This window comes from Dipodomys ordii, unplaced genomic scaffold (genome assembly GCF_000151885.1).
Source record: "Dipodomys ordii isolate 6190 unplaced genomic scaffold, Dord_2.0 Scaffold20, whole genome shotgun sequence".
Taxonomy (NCBI): Eukaryota; Metazoa; Chordata; class Mammalia; order Rodentia; family Heteromyidae; genus Dipodomys; species Dipodomys ordii.
In genome coordinates this window covers 22,297,504-22,314,322 of record NW_012267236.1, presented here as the reverse complement: position 1 = coordinate 22,314,322, position 16,819 = coordinate 22,297,504, and the positions used below count along the sequence as shown (strand labels likewise).

General features: G+C 37.5%; 1 protein-coding gene across 2 annotated transcripts in view; it reads right to left on the bottom strand.

Moving 5' to 3' along the window:
• Positions 1–16,819, bottom strand: part of Kidins220 (kinase D-interacting substrate, 220kDa) — an 87,307-nt gene that overhangs the window by 11,294 nt on the left and 59,194 nt on the right. Inside the window, exons 23-26 of one of the 2 annotated variants that reach the window (XM_013013675.1) lie at positions 11,129–11,307; positions 9,637–9,863; positions 8,221–8,334; positions 136–267 (exon numbers count right to left, since the gene is read on the bottom strand). In XM_013013675.1, the coding sequence (XP_012869129.1) occupies positions 136–267; positions 8,221–8,334; positions 9,637–9,863; positions 11,129–11,307 (652 nt within the window). The remainder of the gene's footprint in view (positions 1–135; positions 268–8,220; positions 8,335–9,636; positions 9,864–11,128; positions 11,308–16,819) is intronic. The other variant, XM_013013676.1, reaches the window with a different exon arrangement.

The window sequence follows — 16,819 nt, the reverse complement described above, 5'->3', positions numbered from 1 at the left end:
ATATTGCATTTGGAGCTTTCCCATTTCAGCAGAGACCCTGGCCACTTTGAGCAGCTCGGAGTATGTGGTCCTGAGGCCTGTCTTCTGCCCCTCAGTCCTGTCTCTAGACAATAAGCATGTCAATGTACGCATCACCTTTTTGATCGTTGCACAATACTGAGGCAGCATGCTCTGGTCCAGCCCTTCTATTTGCCTCAACTTCTCACACACAGTGTCCACAGTCATTGCATTCAGTGACAGCACTGTTCCTGTGGCAGGGCCTGATCCCTAGGTAAACCAAAGAAAATACAAAGATGAATAGCATTTAATGCCAGCTATGTGCAATAACATAAAATTCAGTAAGTTATCCTACTGAAAAAGTACAACCAATGTTTGTGGCATGTAAGGAAACAGCATTAAGGAATAGATCTAACTACACTCAATAGTTTTTACTATAGCAAAGATAGCCTCATCAAAATCACTTTTCTTAAATGATAGCCACGCATTGGCTAAGTTCACAAATGTCTACAGCCAACTTCAAGAGATAAGGGTGCTACCTTAAAAAAGAGAAAGAAGAGAGGTTAAAACAGAAAAAGAGAAAAAAGTTACTGATACCTTTATTATAGGAATACAAAAGACAAAAATCTTTGATATAATTTTAAAGTGCCTATGTTAAATGAGTACCTTTAAGTGTTTCTACAAACTACCTCAGTAGTCTCCACAGTTGAAGTTTTCATAGCTCAACTGTATTTGTGTCCAAGGAATCTTCAGAACCTGTACAACAGATTCCAATAATGGAATCTAAACACATGTGAAAGTAAGTAAAACTTATATAACATTTGTTCTTATTTAAAATGAAAAGTCAAAGCAGGAGCCAGTGCCTCACACCTGTAATCCTAGCTACTCAGGGGGCTGAGATCTGAGGATTGCAGTTTAAAGCCAGCCCAGGCAGGAAAATCTGTGAGACAATCTCCAATAAACTACAAAAAAAAAAAAAGTCAGAAGTGGAAGTATGGCTCAAGTGGTGGGTAGAATACTAGCCTTGATCAAAAGAAGCTCAGGGACAGGCCAGGCGCTGATGGCTCACGCCTGTAATCGGTTCAAAGCCAGCCCAGGCAGGAAAGTTCATGAGTCTCTTATCTCCAATAAACCACTAGAAAACCTGAAGTGGTGCTGTGGCTCAAGTGGTAGAATGCTCGTCTTGAGCTGAAGAGCTGAGGGACAGCGCCCAAGCCTAGAGTTCAAGCACCATGACCGATAAAAAAAAAAAAAAAGCAGCTCAGGGACAGCAGCCAGGCCCTGAATTCAAGCCTTAGGACTGGGGGGGGGGGGGGGGGAAGGGAGGGATGCAGGGATGGGGGGAAGGGGTGAAGAAAACAAGAGACAAAATAATAAATAAGGCTAGCACTTATTTACAAGAAATACATTTTCTGATGTGGTGACATTCTAAAAAAAGATCTGCCTCTGGTCAACTGTGCATGATTGCATGATTCTCCTCCATTACAGATGTGTATGAATGTCAAAGGAGGCCAAGTTAGGCCTTACAAGTCACTTGCTAAATAGTGTAGATTTGAACTAGACCCTGATTTCTCAGCTTTAATATCAATTTCCTAGTTACTTTGCTCCAACTATTTTAGAAGAGACTATAGAAGCTGTAACTGATCTAGAGCAACTGATCTAGAAGATAAAGATATTCCAAACAATCTGCTTACTCTTAAACCTAATTGTCTATTATAAATAAGATTTAGCATATCCTTAAGAGTATATTGAGCACATATTTTTGCTGCCTTTTTAAAAATCACTTTCAGGACAAGAGTAAACTATTACATAGTTGAAAATGCCTCTTAGTCACTTGTTAAATTTACTTGCAATGTGAAAGCATAATAATCTTACTACTAACTGGTAAATATATAGAGAACCAGTCTATTTATAACACATACAGATATTACATATGAATATAGCTAGGGGATCAGATCATATTAAACACACAGCTGGAGTAAGAACTCTATGAGTTAGGGAGTCTTAGCAAGTTTATAGGTACATATAAGTTTGGAAATTAGTGGCATGGAATATATTATAATTTGTTTTGTTTTTGTTTTTTGTGTTTGTCAGTCACAGGGCTTGAACTCTAAGGCCTGGGCACTGTCCCTGAGCTCTCTTGCTCAAGGCTAGCACTCTACCACTTTGAGCCACAGTGCCACTTCCAGTTTTCTGGGGATTAAGTGGAGACAAGAATCTCACAGACTGTTTCCTACCCAAGCTGGCTTTGAGTGATCCTCAGATCCCAGCCTCCTAAGTACTTAGGATTACAGGCGTGACAGTATCCAGCAAAACAAACATTTGTTTTTAACTAAGTATAAATGTCCAGGGTTGAATAATTGCTTTTAATATATGAACAGCAAAATGCGAGTCATAATTTAATTTTAATAGCTCCACATACAGCTCTACTTTGCCTAGATTATTATAGACAATAGTCAGTCACTATGTATTATGAAAAATCTGTCTATGAATTCTTAATACCATATTTGTTTTCCTTGTTAAGCAACTTTACTGAGATTACATATGATAAATAATTCTCAAATTTAAGTTATAGGATTCAGTAACTTTTTTTGGTCAGTTGTGGGGCTTGAACTCTGGGCCTGGGTGCTGTCCCTCAGCTCTTCAGCTCAAGACGAGCGCTGTACCACTTGAGCCACAGCACCACTTCCAGTTTTCTGGTGGTTAATTGGAGATAAGAAACTCACAGACTTTGCTGCCCAGGCTGGCTCTGAACCATGACCCTCAGATCTCAGTCTCTTGAGTAGCTAGGATTAAAGGCATGAGCCACAAGCGCCTGGCTACAATTCAGTAACTTTTAAGTTTATTTGCATAGTAGTGATCCATCACTATAATAATATAGTAATTTTCAAAATCTCCCAAAGAAACCCTGTATTTATAGACTAATTGTCCATCCCTCCAAATCCTACCCTTAGCCCCTGGAAGCTAGTCTCTAGGGACTAGATATCCCTATAAGCATTACATACAAATAGAATCATACAATACATGACCATTCTTTTATTGGGCATGTTTTCAAGATTCATCCATGTCAGTATCTATGTCAGTACCTCATGTCTGTTATTACTGAATAATATCTATCTTTAAATGATCTTATATTTTTTAAATGTTTTATTGTTCAACCTACTTCCTTGCTCTGGAAGCATTTATATTCTGCTTACGTTTTTTTGGTTCAAACTTTATAAAAGAATAGTTTGACTAACAAAATAAACAATGCTTATGCTGGGTTATAGACCATCAAATAAATATCCGTAAGTTCATATTGATTTAATTAAATATTTGTGGAAATAAATATTAGAAAAAAGACAGTATCCCTTTTTGGAATTATAATTAATAAATGTGGAAGAGAAAAGTTGAAAATACTATCTGGCAAACACCACAACAATAGTAAAGGTACAGATCCATCAACAGATGCTAACATTAGTGCAATTAATGAAAAGTAGCTAAAAAGGGCTATATGAATAGAACCCCAATTGAGTCTTTAACTCCGACTTTCTGAATGGGGAGTAGGAAATACCTCTTTTTCTATTTCTCCCTACTTTATACTGATACACTAAAAAATAAATTCTTGCTAAAACATCAAAAAGAAAGAAAGAAAAAAGGCCATGAGTATGGATCACAGAAGGCAGAAAGCCTTCCTAGTGAGTACAAGGCCCTAAGTTCAAATACTACTACCATCAAAATAAGAGACCATTCCTTTTTTGGTACTGGGGACCTAAACCCAGGACTTTGTACTTGCTAGACAGTACTTTGTCACTAAGCTACATCCCAACTTCAAAATAAAGAAAAAAGAAATGACTTTGACCAAGAATCTATGTATAACCAAAATAAGGATCTTCTGATGGAAATCTCATAAAAGCAAGGAAAAAGAGCTCAAAAGTGATAAAGAAACAGTAAGAAAAAAAATCTGTATCTATATATTCAACAATCCAGTAACTAAATTCTTAACAGAAACTACATGCATTATTTTGAGAATACACAGAATAGTTTACATGATAATATTTCAGCATCTACCATGCATTTTCCTTCAGATTTATGGGGAAGCCAAAACTTATAATTCAGCATAATGATTTATAAATACTTTTAAATGTTATCTAATTTAGACATTTGAAAGTAGCAAATGTTAGCTTGTTTAAATTGTTAAGCTTTAAAATGCATACAAATTAGAATTTCTCTAGGTAAAAGTAAAATTATTATCACTAATACCTTGAGGTAACTTCTTTATACTGTAAGTACATTAAAACATTATCATCTTTAGTAAATTCAATAAATAAGCTTACATTGATAAATAGTGCCATGCAAAGGCCAAAAGCAACTATTAAAATAAAACCCAAGGCAATGAAACAAGCTCAGATTTATCAAGAGCACAGCATGAGCTATGCAGCCAAGGCCTACATCTAACAGCCTAATAGGTAAAGTGAAGAAGATTTCACTGAGAATTTCTGTACCTGTCTCTGTTTGTTAAACCCAGAGTCACATAGCTTTAAGGAAGGAATAAAACAGAGTGAAGGACATGAGCATAAAACAAAACATCAAATCACAAGTATTATATATGCAGGCAGCACTCTAGTCTCTCTCTCTCTCTAACACACACACACACTCACAGAGTTCATTTCAGTAATAAGTGCTTGGTTAGCTTAAAATTATATTCTTTTTTTTTTTTTTTTGGGTCCGGTCGTGGGGCCTGAATTCTGGGCCTGGGCGCTGTCCCTCAGCTCTTCAGCTCAAGGCTAGCCCTCTACCTCTTGAGCCACAGCGCCACTTCCAGCTTTTTTCTTTTTGCTTATGTGGTGCTGAGGAATCGAACCCAGGGCCTCATGCATGCAAGGCAAGCGCTCTACCACTGAGCCAACTTCCCAGCCCAAAAATCCAATTATTTTTATAAAGATCTGTTTTGTTAACTGGTCTGCCTCCCTTCCATGTTTGTAATAGCATGACAATTTGTTTAAAAAATATTTCTGAGAAGGGTGAACAAATGCAATCATGGTACTCAATATATACTATGTGAAAAATGAACTAGGCAACTTGATTAGAGGGTGAAATTGGGGGACAATGAAGGAAGGGCTGACGTTGTCCTAGAATTGTACTTATTACCTGACTTGTAATGTCTCTGTACAATTGCTAAATAACAATAAAACTGTATTTCAAAATGTGCAGCTCTTGACCTGTGTGAGCAGCCCTTCTCATCCAGAGTGCATGTTGGAGACTGCTGGTTGGTGGACAGCACGAGCTCTGCTGTCCCAGACAACACTAGAAAGCCTCAGAAAGTGACTTTTGTTAAGTACCCTCCTGTGCAGCCTGAGTATGCCCAACATGCCCACGTGTAGGGTTTTCACATTTCCACCACTGTTTTCAATGTGGTTCTGAACTACATCTCTACTTCTTAGTACTAGTCTATAATGCTACTATTACTATTAATTTTTTAAAAGCAAAGGAAGCGTGGCAAGCATCTATATTATTCACTATATCAAAACTATTTTTAGTATTTAAAAGCAATAAATGATGTGGTTATTTTACTAAACAAGGGCATTAATATAGTCAGAGTACCTTTATTGGGTTTCTAAACATGCCTCAGGAATTACATTGTTTCTCCGTGTTGTAGTCCTGTGATAAGGGGTAGGGGACAAACTAGACACTATTTGTTTGTTTGATATAGTGATCCCTCTCTGTATAGACCAGGCTAGCTTTGAACTCAACAGTTCTCCTTCTTATCCTCCTTAATGCTCAGATAACATGTATGTACCACCCAAGCTTGGGTCTCAGCCACTTTTTTTTATACGTTTTTTAATTGTAAAAATTCTGTACAGAGGAGTTACAGTTATATGAGGAAGATAATGAGTACATTTCCTATTGAGCATTGTTCAGCCACTTTTTAATTACAGTTAGATGCCTACATTTTAAAGCAAAGGAATAGCTACTTTTCCAGCATTTCTGTGTCATTAATGAATGCATCAAATTTTTCACAGTATCTGGTTTTCATCAAATCTTTGCTGAGGAATTTTAGCTCAGGGCACTTCACTGCATGCATGATTGTCTGTATAAAAGGTTCTCTGAGTAAACTAAAAGTTGTTCCTGCATACAGTGGCAATGATCCATGGATTAAAGGTTCCCTGAGCACGTGAACAGAATTGTTGTGGCTGATTATGTCTATCATTTGTAGATAATTGAAGTTTCTTAAACATTTCAATTGAAATGTTAATGACTTAAGAATCATCAACTCCTCCTTGAAACAATAAAATGGGTTTTTTCTCTCACTACATTAATTCAAAGGAAATTAAAAGTTAAACTATTGCCTACCTAAACACTGTTTTAAATTTTTTTTTAATTATGGATAAATATAGGATGCAAAGTTCAATAAGAACTATCCTCATTACCTTACTTACATAACTGCAACCCTTGTGTATATCACCTTTGCAATAAAATAAAATTTTAAAAAATAGGATGAAATATTTTACCCATTAACTCTAATATATTGCATTTCAGCATTGTTTCAGATCAAATTTGCATGGTATATTGTATCTGCATAGAAACAAAAGTTAAAAAACAAACTAGGTTCTTTGGTTTCACACTGATAGAATAAATTAAGATTTTTAAGGCTCATTATGACCATGTGTTACTAAGTATAAAGTCTTGAATAATCATACAAATGACTTCTATGAATTTTGGGGGTTTTGTTTTTTAAAGAAGCTTACTTTCAAGTGTTAAGAGCAAAACGATTTATACATTTTCTTTTCATGCTGAACTAGCTCTAGTGCTTGTCTGGAAATGTTGTTTAAATAAAAAAAAAGTAGAGCTTCACTAACTGTAATTACTTTTATATTAAGAATGAGTTACGGAAAATGTGCATGGTCTACACCATCTAGCTCATGTCTTTTTGATTTGGGATATTTTTCGAACTATTCAACATGTATAGCACCAAGTGCAACTACAGGGTTTATCAAAACCAGTCAAAGGTGAAACAGAGCTCAGGACTAAGGAACAAAAACTGACTGAATGTTCCCAGTGGCTATTGGAATCTGCCCTTTTTTACTGAAGAATAAAAGACCCTCTGATGTCACTGAAAAGGGGAAAAGCAGGAAGAAATAAAGAGAGAAGTTAACATTAGCCTCATATTTCATCCACGAGCTACAAGTATTAGTATTCAGTTACTCTCCACTCGCTTCCCATCACACAAGTGCAGCGTTAGTGAACTGCTGTCAGCACAATTATGACCGTCATTACTACTAAAGAAGCAATGAGATACTAGCGTTCCACACCACAAGACTGCTCATTACCCTCGAGGAGTCTGTGGGTGAAGAAAGCCCCTCAGCAGCGTCCTCCTTGATAACCTCCTACCAACATAAAACAGAAGAGTGTGGGTGCAGGGTTCAGGAGTGAGTCACGTATGAAGATCACATGAAGATGAATGACCACAATGCTACACTAATAATATGTAAAACACCCAAACATTTAGGCAATTAGCATTCCTCTTTATGGCATTTTAAATTTCAATTAAAATTACATTAGCTGGGAGGTTTTTTCTTTTTAAATTTAATTTTATCATCAGGAGTCCCTAATATGTTAGGCATGTGTATTTTGCTTTTAATTAGTTAAAACTACATTTGAATGATTTTTCTCTTACCCTGCTTAATTTGTGTCATCACTAGACTGAATTTCCCCCCCACACTAAATCCCCATCCCCCCACCCCTTTTTCCTTTGAGAAAAAAAAAATCTCACTATGTACTCAGGTTGGTCCCAAGCTCACCATCATCCTGCTTCAGCCTCCCAAGTGCTGGGATTATAGGCATGCACCACCATGCCTGGCTCCATCTTCTATTTATTATACCATGGTGTAAATATACATATACATATATATATGAACACGTATACATATATATGTATGTATCACAGTACAATGTATGGATTCCATTTTAAAAAGAGCTTAGAAATGATCAGATGAACAGTTTTGTTTTTTAAGGTTTTGGTAACAAATACTGTATTATAAGTCAGAAATTTCTGACAGAAAACACAACATTTTGTCACTGAAACTTGTTAGTCATTTTTTTCTACAGATATTTACCAGAAATGCAAACAGTATACATTGTATGTTTCTTAAAATTTTTTATGACTACGTTTTATTATTTTACTTCTAATAGTGTCTGTTTTTTATGAGATTAACATTTTAGTTACCCTTTTAATATACTTACTAGGCCATTGTTCTGATCTCTGGGCAAACTCGGTTTTACTGATGAGCGTGAGATGAGATGTTGGGAGCCGCCAGGGTAATACCTTGGCGTGTAAAGGGATGGGGCAAAGAATGGCTATGGAAAAACACGTAACAAAAAAGGGCATGAACAATTACAGAAATTAAAGTGTAATGAGACTGATCAAATGAAACCAACCAATCAATGCAATTCCAAGTTTTAAAACAAGTGACAAACAAAAAATAATGAAGGCTCCTTCATAGTCTACAAGACATCAATCCCAAACTTAAAACATTATTTACATTTTTATGTTGCTCATTTAATATATACTTTTTTTTAAGCACCTATGTTTTATACCTTACATTCTGGATCAAATGTTTCTCTTTACTTTTAATGTGTTTACAGGCTTGTCCTGTGTTAGGTTCCAAGTAACTTATGTACATTAACCCATAATCTCTCTTCAGAAAATAGTGTGAAATTTTATTAGAATACTATTGTGTACAAATAAAGATTAACCCCAGTAAGACCCAAAAAGTCTGGATCACAGGGAACAAACACACTAGCATGGGTTCCAGTTCCCAGAGTACACTCAAGTTCAGAGTTTACCTATCCTGACACTCCAGAGTGTGCTCTACACCCTAAACAAGCAAGTGTATTACAGGTGGAGAGTCCACTGCTTACATGAGACACATCACCAGAGAATTTACTTGTAACTAATAGAGACAACAAAAATAAGAAATTGCTATGGGCTCCAAAGTAGAGTTCCAGAAAGTATGTTTCATGCCTCATTTTCCTATGTGAAATACTAGCGTTTAAGGTTGGTAAGTAGCAATAAATACCTTCAGTCAACTAAGCCTGATACAGTCTGAATACCACTGATAATTGTGCTTTTATCTTCGATTTAGGAATCATTCTGAATGTAACTTGATATTAAACTTTAACAATGGGTTATAACAGTAATAATTGGCTCTAATGAGTACTCCAAGCAGTATTTTCCGATTATTTTCTCATATGTCAAAGATACAAACCATACTATATATAAGGACCTATTATAGGAATTTATCACTTCAGTAAATGATGATATAAATTATTACACAGGACATACTATAGGTGCATTATCTAACAACTGACAAAGAGAAATCAATGCCTGTAGAGCATAAGCCAGTCACCACTGAACTTGTGCAGTTCACTTTTTTATCAAGAAAATAAGCTAAATCATCTCTAACACTCTGATACCTTGGAGCTCTGGGACATGCTAACATTCAAAACTGTTTGTTTTTAAATCACTCATTTTATATTTAAACTTCACATTTTTCTATTTTAAAGTCAAAGTATAGCTTAAAAACACAAAATTCACACACAGAAAACTTCTGAGACTTCCTTGGAACAAATCCTTAGAAAGGGTGCACCCCTCCTTACCCTGTTGTAGAAGGGATGCTGAGGGCCTGTCAGGCCGCTGTAATAGCTGCTGTGTGGCTGAGGTGACACAACCCCACCTGCGAATGGCCCATTGAAGGATGTTGAGGAAGAGCAGACAGATGGGGGCTGACTATACCCCGATGCCGGACGTGCAGGAGCTTCATGTAGGGGGAGTGGAGGGTATGCAAGACCTCCTATGTTCATCTGCTCTCTTGCAGCACGAACATCTGGAAGATTCCGCCATATCCAAGAAGGCAAAAGAAAACAGGACACTAGTAATTAGTTTACCAGAAAGAAACATGATTTTATCACAATTGCCAGGCATTCCAAAATCAATGGCAAGAAATCTTGAGCTTTTAGTGAAAATTGTCTAATGTATACATAAAAGTTTTTCTCACTAGGTGAAAAGTCACCAACATCTAGATTCTTCTCTTCAGTTACCAGACTCAATTTTACTATGACCTTTTAACAATTCTTAGGAGTCTTACAATGTCAACTCAAATTTGTCTATTTATTAACATACAGAATATTAGCTAAAACTGTGGGTTTACAAACTACAAAATGCATCCATCTCCAAACAAGATTCCATCCCCACAAACACATCTGTTTTATAACACTGTAACTGAAAGAAGGCAGTAGCAACTCAGTTTTCAAACTGTCACATAATAGTTGTACATGTGTACGTAATACAATGTGTTACTTCACTGATGTGTATGTTGTAAAATAACTGATGTAGGGAAATTAGCATATCTGTCACCTCAAACACTCATCATTCCATTATGATGAGACCTCCTGAAATGCTTTCTTCTAGGTATTTTGAAATAACTTTGTAATAGTTAACTGTTAACTACAGTCACTGTACTGTGTAATGAAAGGCAGAACTTATTGTTCCTGTTTAACTGCAAACTTTGTACCCACTGACTGACCTCCTTTCCTCCCTTTCTTCTCTCTCTCCCAGACTGTGCTGAGCACTGTTCTACCACAAGAAGAGCTTTTTGTATGACATGTATGAATGAGATCATACAGTATGTCATTTGGTGTATGCCTTATTTCACTTTACACGGTGTTGCAGGACTAATAAGGCGATCTCATCTTAATTCCTGGAAAACTCAAGGATTGGCAGCAGAGCAGTATCAACAAAACACAATGTTCCAAAATAAGCTTTGGTGTGTTTGTGTTCTCGTGTATACACTGGTACCAGAAAAACCTCATTTATCCTAAAATCCTAATGTTACTATCCTCAAGTTCCAGCTTATACATTTAAATTAACAACTTAAAACTAATATAAAGGTTTTCTTAGCAGGTAACATTCTCTTAACATCTCCCAAAGGATGTCAAGACTCCTAGTCTTTAATTTCATTAATTCTCCTGAGAAGTGTATGGTTCAAGGTTCTTGGTTTTTCATAGTGTTGAGAGCTTACATAGCTAAGTTAGAAACAGGAAATATTTGAGGGCTTCAGAAAAGTAAAACTGAAGTGCTGAGAATACCCACCTGCAATAATCTCCCGTAGTTTGGGATCTAGGTTTACAGTGCATGGCAAAAAGGTCTTTACATCTCGAGCCACAAGAACCGGAGTCCTCGAAGACAAAAAAACTTCAAAATTTCTTATATCTCCATCAATTTCAAGCAGTGGCTCAACATCTTTAGTTGTTGGAATATTCTTCGATATTCTTCAAACAAGAAATAAATAACAAGCACCATTAGTAATATTAGAAAGCCAAATTAAAATGTATTGCTTGTATTAACAACATGTAAGTCACCTTGGTCAGATTTTAAAAATACTTTTTCTTAAATGAACAAAAATCTGTTATAATCACAAAATTCCATGTGTAACACTGCATGAGGTCCTGGACTAGGGAAACAGCAAAGCAAGGGAAATCATACATTGGAAACCACCTGTTTCAGGAGAGGACAGTATGTTCATAAACAACATACACTGTCCAAAGTCACACAGCCAGCTAAGACACTGGCCCCTTCTGAAAGTCAAGATTTTTAAATACATGAGCATTCAGTTCTTCCCTCTGCAGAAAACATAAAGACCTTTTAAATAAGTAACACAAACTAGAAAAAAGGTTTTATATATATATATATATATATATATATATGATAAACACAGAAAAGTAGATTAGAAAACACCATACACTTTTTTTTTTTAAAACCCATCAGAGATCCTAACAGTTCATCTCTCCCCTTCCTCTCTAAAAGGTACTGTGGTTTGAATTCAGGTCTCATGCTTGCTAGGCAAGCACAGTAAGTTTTCTTCTATTAACTAAAGTCAAGAGCTGGGTACTGGTGGCTCACACTTGTAATCATAGCTACTCAGGGGGCTAGTTCTGAGGATCTTGGTTCAAAGCCAGCCTAGGCAGGAATGTGTATGAGACTCTTCTCTCTAATTACTAAAAAAGTAAGAAGTGGAGCTATGGCTCAAGTAGTAGGGTGCTAGCCTTGAGCAAAAAAAGCTCAGGAACAGTGCCCAGGACCAGCACAAGAAAGAGAGGGGGAAAAGGAGGGAGGTCAAAGAAAAGAATCCAATCAATAATGTTTGTTTTCATTTATATACAAACAGAAAACAGACCAACCTATAAAAGCAGATGGGGCTCCCTGTAAAGCTAGGATGCTGACAGAGGGCAACAAGAATTACAAAGAATCAGGAATAAACTTTTAGAAGTGACTGTGATGAAATATCGAAGATGTGAAACAGTGCAACTTAAGCATGACTGCATTTACAGTATATACAGTAAAATCACTAGCGCGATCTTCCAACACTCACTTCCCAGTTATGCAATATGAAGGACCATTTCACAGGAGCCTTAAGATCTCCATCCCTTCAAAAGAGAAATGGGAATCTGACTGTTTTAGTGACAGTTACAGTGTTCCAATGGAGCAACACTTCACTGCTGAGACTCAGCACTTGGCTGGTAGTCAAATATTAAAAGTCATCTCAGGGAAAATCCAGAGCAAAATGAACAAACAAGAAAAGAATAGAATGCTGTCAAGAAAATAAGGATAAAGATAGCAATTTCATCTTAATGAATTTCAGGAAGTCCTTTTACAGACCTACACAGGGACAGAACAGAAAAGCTCTTTGAAACAGGACCACTTTTAATAAAGTAAAAGGGCATTTCAACCAAGCAGAGATGGAAATCCTGGAGGACTACCATAGAGTATCACTTGCACAAGCGGCTACCATGCCAGACCTGAAACAGTTAAAAAGGTACTTCACTATTTCAGGACTGAACACCAAAAAGAGAGGCTAGAAAGATTTAGATAAAAACACACAGCTGACAAGTCACATGAAACAAATTAGCTGAATCTTAATGCCAGCGCAGCTTAAGCCTGAATGCGAACAGTGTTCTCAATCCACAAACAATGCTGCCGTTCACAAGCCAACAGTCTACTGCTGCTTTCCAGATTGGAGTCTCTATTCTAACCTTTTGAGCTCACCACATTAAACTCTTCTGCTAAAAGAGATATTTATGTAAATGATAAACTTTTGGCAGTAAGCCATCAAAATCATATGGGCCTTTATTTTTCAGATATTTTTCCAAAGGTTAGCATTTAAGGAATTTAAGTAACTTCACTTTTCAATTAAGAGTGAATTTAAATTTCTAGTATTATGAATCATGTGAACTCAAGTTGCCAGCAGTTAAATGGCCCACAGAAAGCATTTTAAAACCTCAGGCATCAATGAGCTCCCAGTGAGTTTAAATGTGATTTCTTTCTATGCCTCCAATTGAGCAGTACTTGTTAATGCCAACATCAATGTAAGTTAAAGCATTTTGATTATAAATGACGGTGGTTTATAGAAAACCCATATTAATTCCTGGCAAAAATTACATAAGCCATTCATTTTACTTACATTCAAAATGAGAATTTAAATTACATTGAAAAAATTTCATTTTGAATTAAAATATAAGCAGATCTTTAGAATATAACTTATGCAGAGGCATTATCTATCATACTTTTTTCTGAAAGTAACAGTTTAATAATGCCATTATTTAATAGGAAGTTAAGATATATTTTCTTTTGGTCTGATCAAAACCTGGGACTCATATGAGCTAGGTAAGTACTCTACCACTGAGCTACACCCTCAGGCCAAAGTTTCTTTAAAAACTCTTAATCACCTTAGAATTTTATTACCTTGAGACAAATTTACCTTCTACTATATATCCTCAAATACTTTCTGATACAGATTGCCTCTTCCCCCTCTCCCCCATTTTTTTCCTATGCCAGTCCTAGGGCTTGAACTCAGGACAGGGCCTGGGCACTGTCCCTGAGCCTCTTTGCTCAAGGCTGGTGCTCTACTACTTGAACCACAGAGCCACTTCTTGCTTTTTGGGGTAGTTAATTGGAGATAAGAGTCTCAAGGTCTTTTCTGCTGGGATGGATTGGAATCATCATCCTCAGCTCTCAGCCTCCTGAGCAGCTAGGATTACAGGTGAGAGCCACTGATGCCTGATTTCTGCCCATTTCTTTCCTTTTCTTTCTTTCTTTTTTTTTGTTGGTTGTGGGGCTTGAACTCTGGGCTTGGGCACTGTCCCTGTGCGCTTCAGCTCAAGGGGAGTACTCTACCACTTGAGCCACAGTGCTACTTCCGGTTTTCTAGTGGTTTATTGGAGATAAAGAGTTTCACAGACTTTCCTGCCTGGGCTGGCTTTGATCCTCGATCCTCAGATCTCAGCTTCCTGAGTAGCTAGGTTTACAGGCGTGAGCCACCGGCGCCCGGCTATCTGCCCATTTCTTAGTGGTTCTCTATTCACAGAAAACTTTGGAGATTTTGGGTCATATGTGGAGCATACAGAAGAGAAGTTGCTCAGCACTGCAGCCAATGGATCAGAAACAAAAAATAATCCCAAACCCACTTTTATATCCACTAAGAGCTATGGAAAGACCACAGAAGCTCACCCAGTTCATTTCCACACCCTCTATACTGCACACAATTATGCCCTCCCTGAGAACAGCTCATCTTCCTCTACCATGTATGTCCCAGAGCATATATTGTTTTGCACATCACATATCACACCTGGAATTGTATATCCACTGGTGGAATCACGTTTTTAATGTCTGCCTCCCCTTCCAGACTGTCAGTTCCATCAAAACTGTGATAGGTTTGGTTTAATTCACCATCCAATTTCCAGTGCTAGCACAAAATGCTTAACAACATTACCGGTCAATAAATATTTCTAGAGTGAGTAGTGTTTTCCTCCTAAATAATTTCTGATCTTTTAGAATAAAAATCATTTTTATTCTATCTGACACTGGCAAAATCTTTTACCTGAGAAAGAGTAAGTTCATCCATTTTGAGATAACTTTTGTTCCTAATGAGAGGTAGGGGTCCAACTTTTTTCTGCATATAGAGACCTAGTTGCCCCAATACCATCCCTTTCCTTCCCTTTTCCCTCTTTTCTTTCTTCTTCCCTTCTGTTTTCTCCAGGCTGGTACAAGAGCTTAAACTCAGGATCTCACATACTTGTTCAGCTTTCTTGATTATAGCTGTTGCTCTATTATTTAATTTATATCTCCAATCCAGCTTTTTGCTGGTTAACTGCAGATGGAGTCTGACAGACTCTTCTGCTTGAGCTGACTTCAAACTGTCCTACGTCTCAATAGGATTACAGGCATGAGCCACAGGCACCAAGCTCTAATACCACTTCTTTTTAAATATTATCTTCCAATAGTTGTACAGTGGGTTTTAATTTTAGCCTTTTATTTTTTTGTGCCAGTCTTGGGACTTGAACTAAGGTCCTGAAGTTCAGCTGTCCTGAACTTCTTTTTTAGTCAAATATAATGCTCTATCACTGAGCCAAATCTCTACTTAGTTTTTTTGGGGTGGGGGTGGGGGAGGGAGGGTTAGAGATAAGAGTCCCATGGACTTTGCTACCCATGCTGGCTTTGAACCACAATCCTCAGACCTCAGCCTCTTGAATAACGAGGATTATAGGTGAGACAAGGGTGAACACACATCATTTAATGTAACATTTTTTCTTTACTGTAAATTCCTGAAAATATACTCACTTAAAACTATTCTTACTAGCTTTGTCATTGATCATCTCTGTTAGTATGGACAAGTTCAGATCCCCTATGATTTTGAAGAGGCTGAGATTGTATTTCAGTTAATATATATACATATATATATATATATATATATATTTTTTTTTTTTTTTTTTGGTCGGCCGTGGGGCTTGAACTCTGGGCCTGGGCGCTGTCCCTCAGCTCTTCAGCTCAAGGCGAGCGCTCTACCACTTGAGCTACAGCGCCACTTCCGGTTTTCTGGTGGTTTATTGGAGATAGGAGTCTCACGGTCTCTCCTGCCCGGGCTGGCTTTGAACCGAGTTCCTCAGATATCAGCCTCCTGAGTAGCTAGGATTACAGGCGTGAGCCACCGGCGCCTGGCCGAGTTATTATATTTTTAAGAGTTAGGTTGCCTGCGTTCCAAGTATTGGCAATTTCAGGACTACCTCATGTAGGTCATGAGACAAGTTTCTGACCCAGAAGTAACTGCTATTGCCATCTCACTAGTGGTGTCAGAACCTTGGGTCCACATTTGTAACACTGCCCTAACCTAAGGCACAGGGTTAACCCATGTAAAACCTTTTAAATAAGTACAAAGTAGTAAGCCGGTAAAATTAACCACCAAAATATGATCTCAACTTCATGCCCATGATACTGGTGCTTGAACTCAGGGCCAGGGCTACTGTCCAATAGCTCTTACACTAAAGGCTAGTGCTTTATCACTCGAGCCACAGTTCCACTTCCCTAGACGTTTTAAACGAAACAACTTAATATAAAATGCCCAGGAAAGCCGGGTGCCAGTGGCTCACGCCTGTAATCCTAGCTACTCAGGAGGCGGAGATCTGAGGATTGCAGTTCAAAGCCAGCCCAGGGAGGAAAGTCCGTGAAACTCTTATCTCCAATAAACCACCAGAAAACTGGAAGTGGCGCTGTGGCTCAAGCGATAGAGCACTCACCTTGAGCTGAAGAGTGTAGGGACAGCGCGCAAGCCCAGAGTTCAAGCCCCACCAACCGACAAAAAAGAAAAAAAAAAAAAGGCCAGGAAAGCAGATGAAGACCATATAACCCAACTATGTTATTACCTCACTTTATTATGTAGAAACTCATTTTAGGGAAAAATATGAGTTAAAGCCATTATAACTTAAAAATAGTTGTTTTTTAACTCCCAGT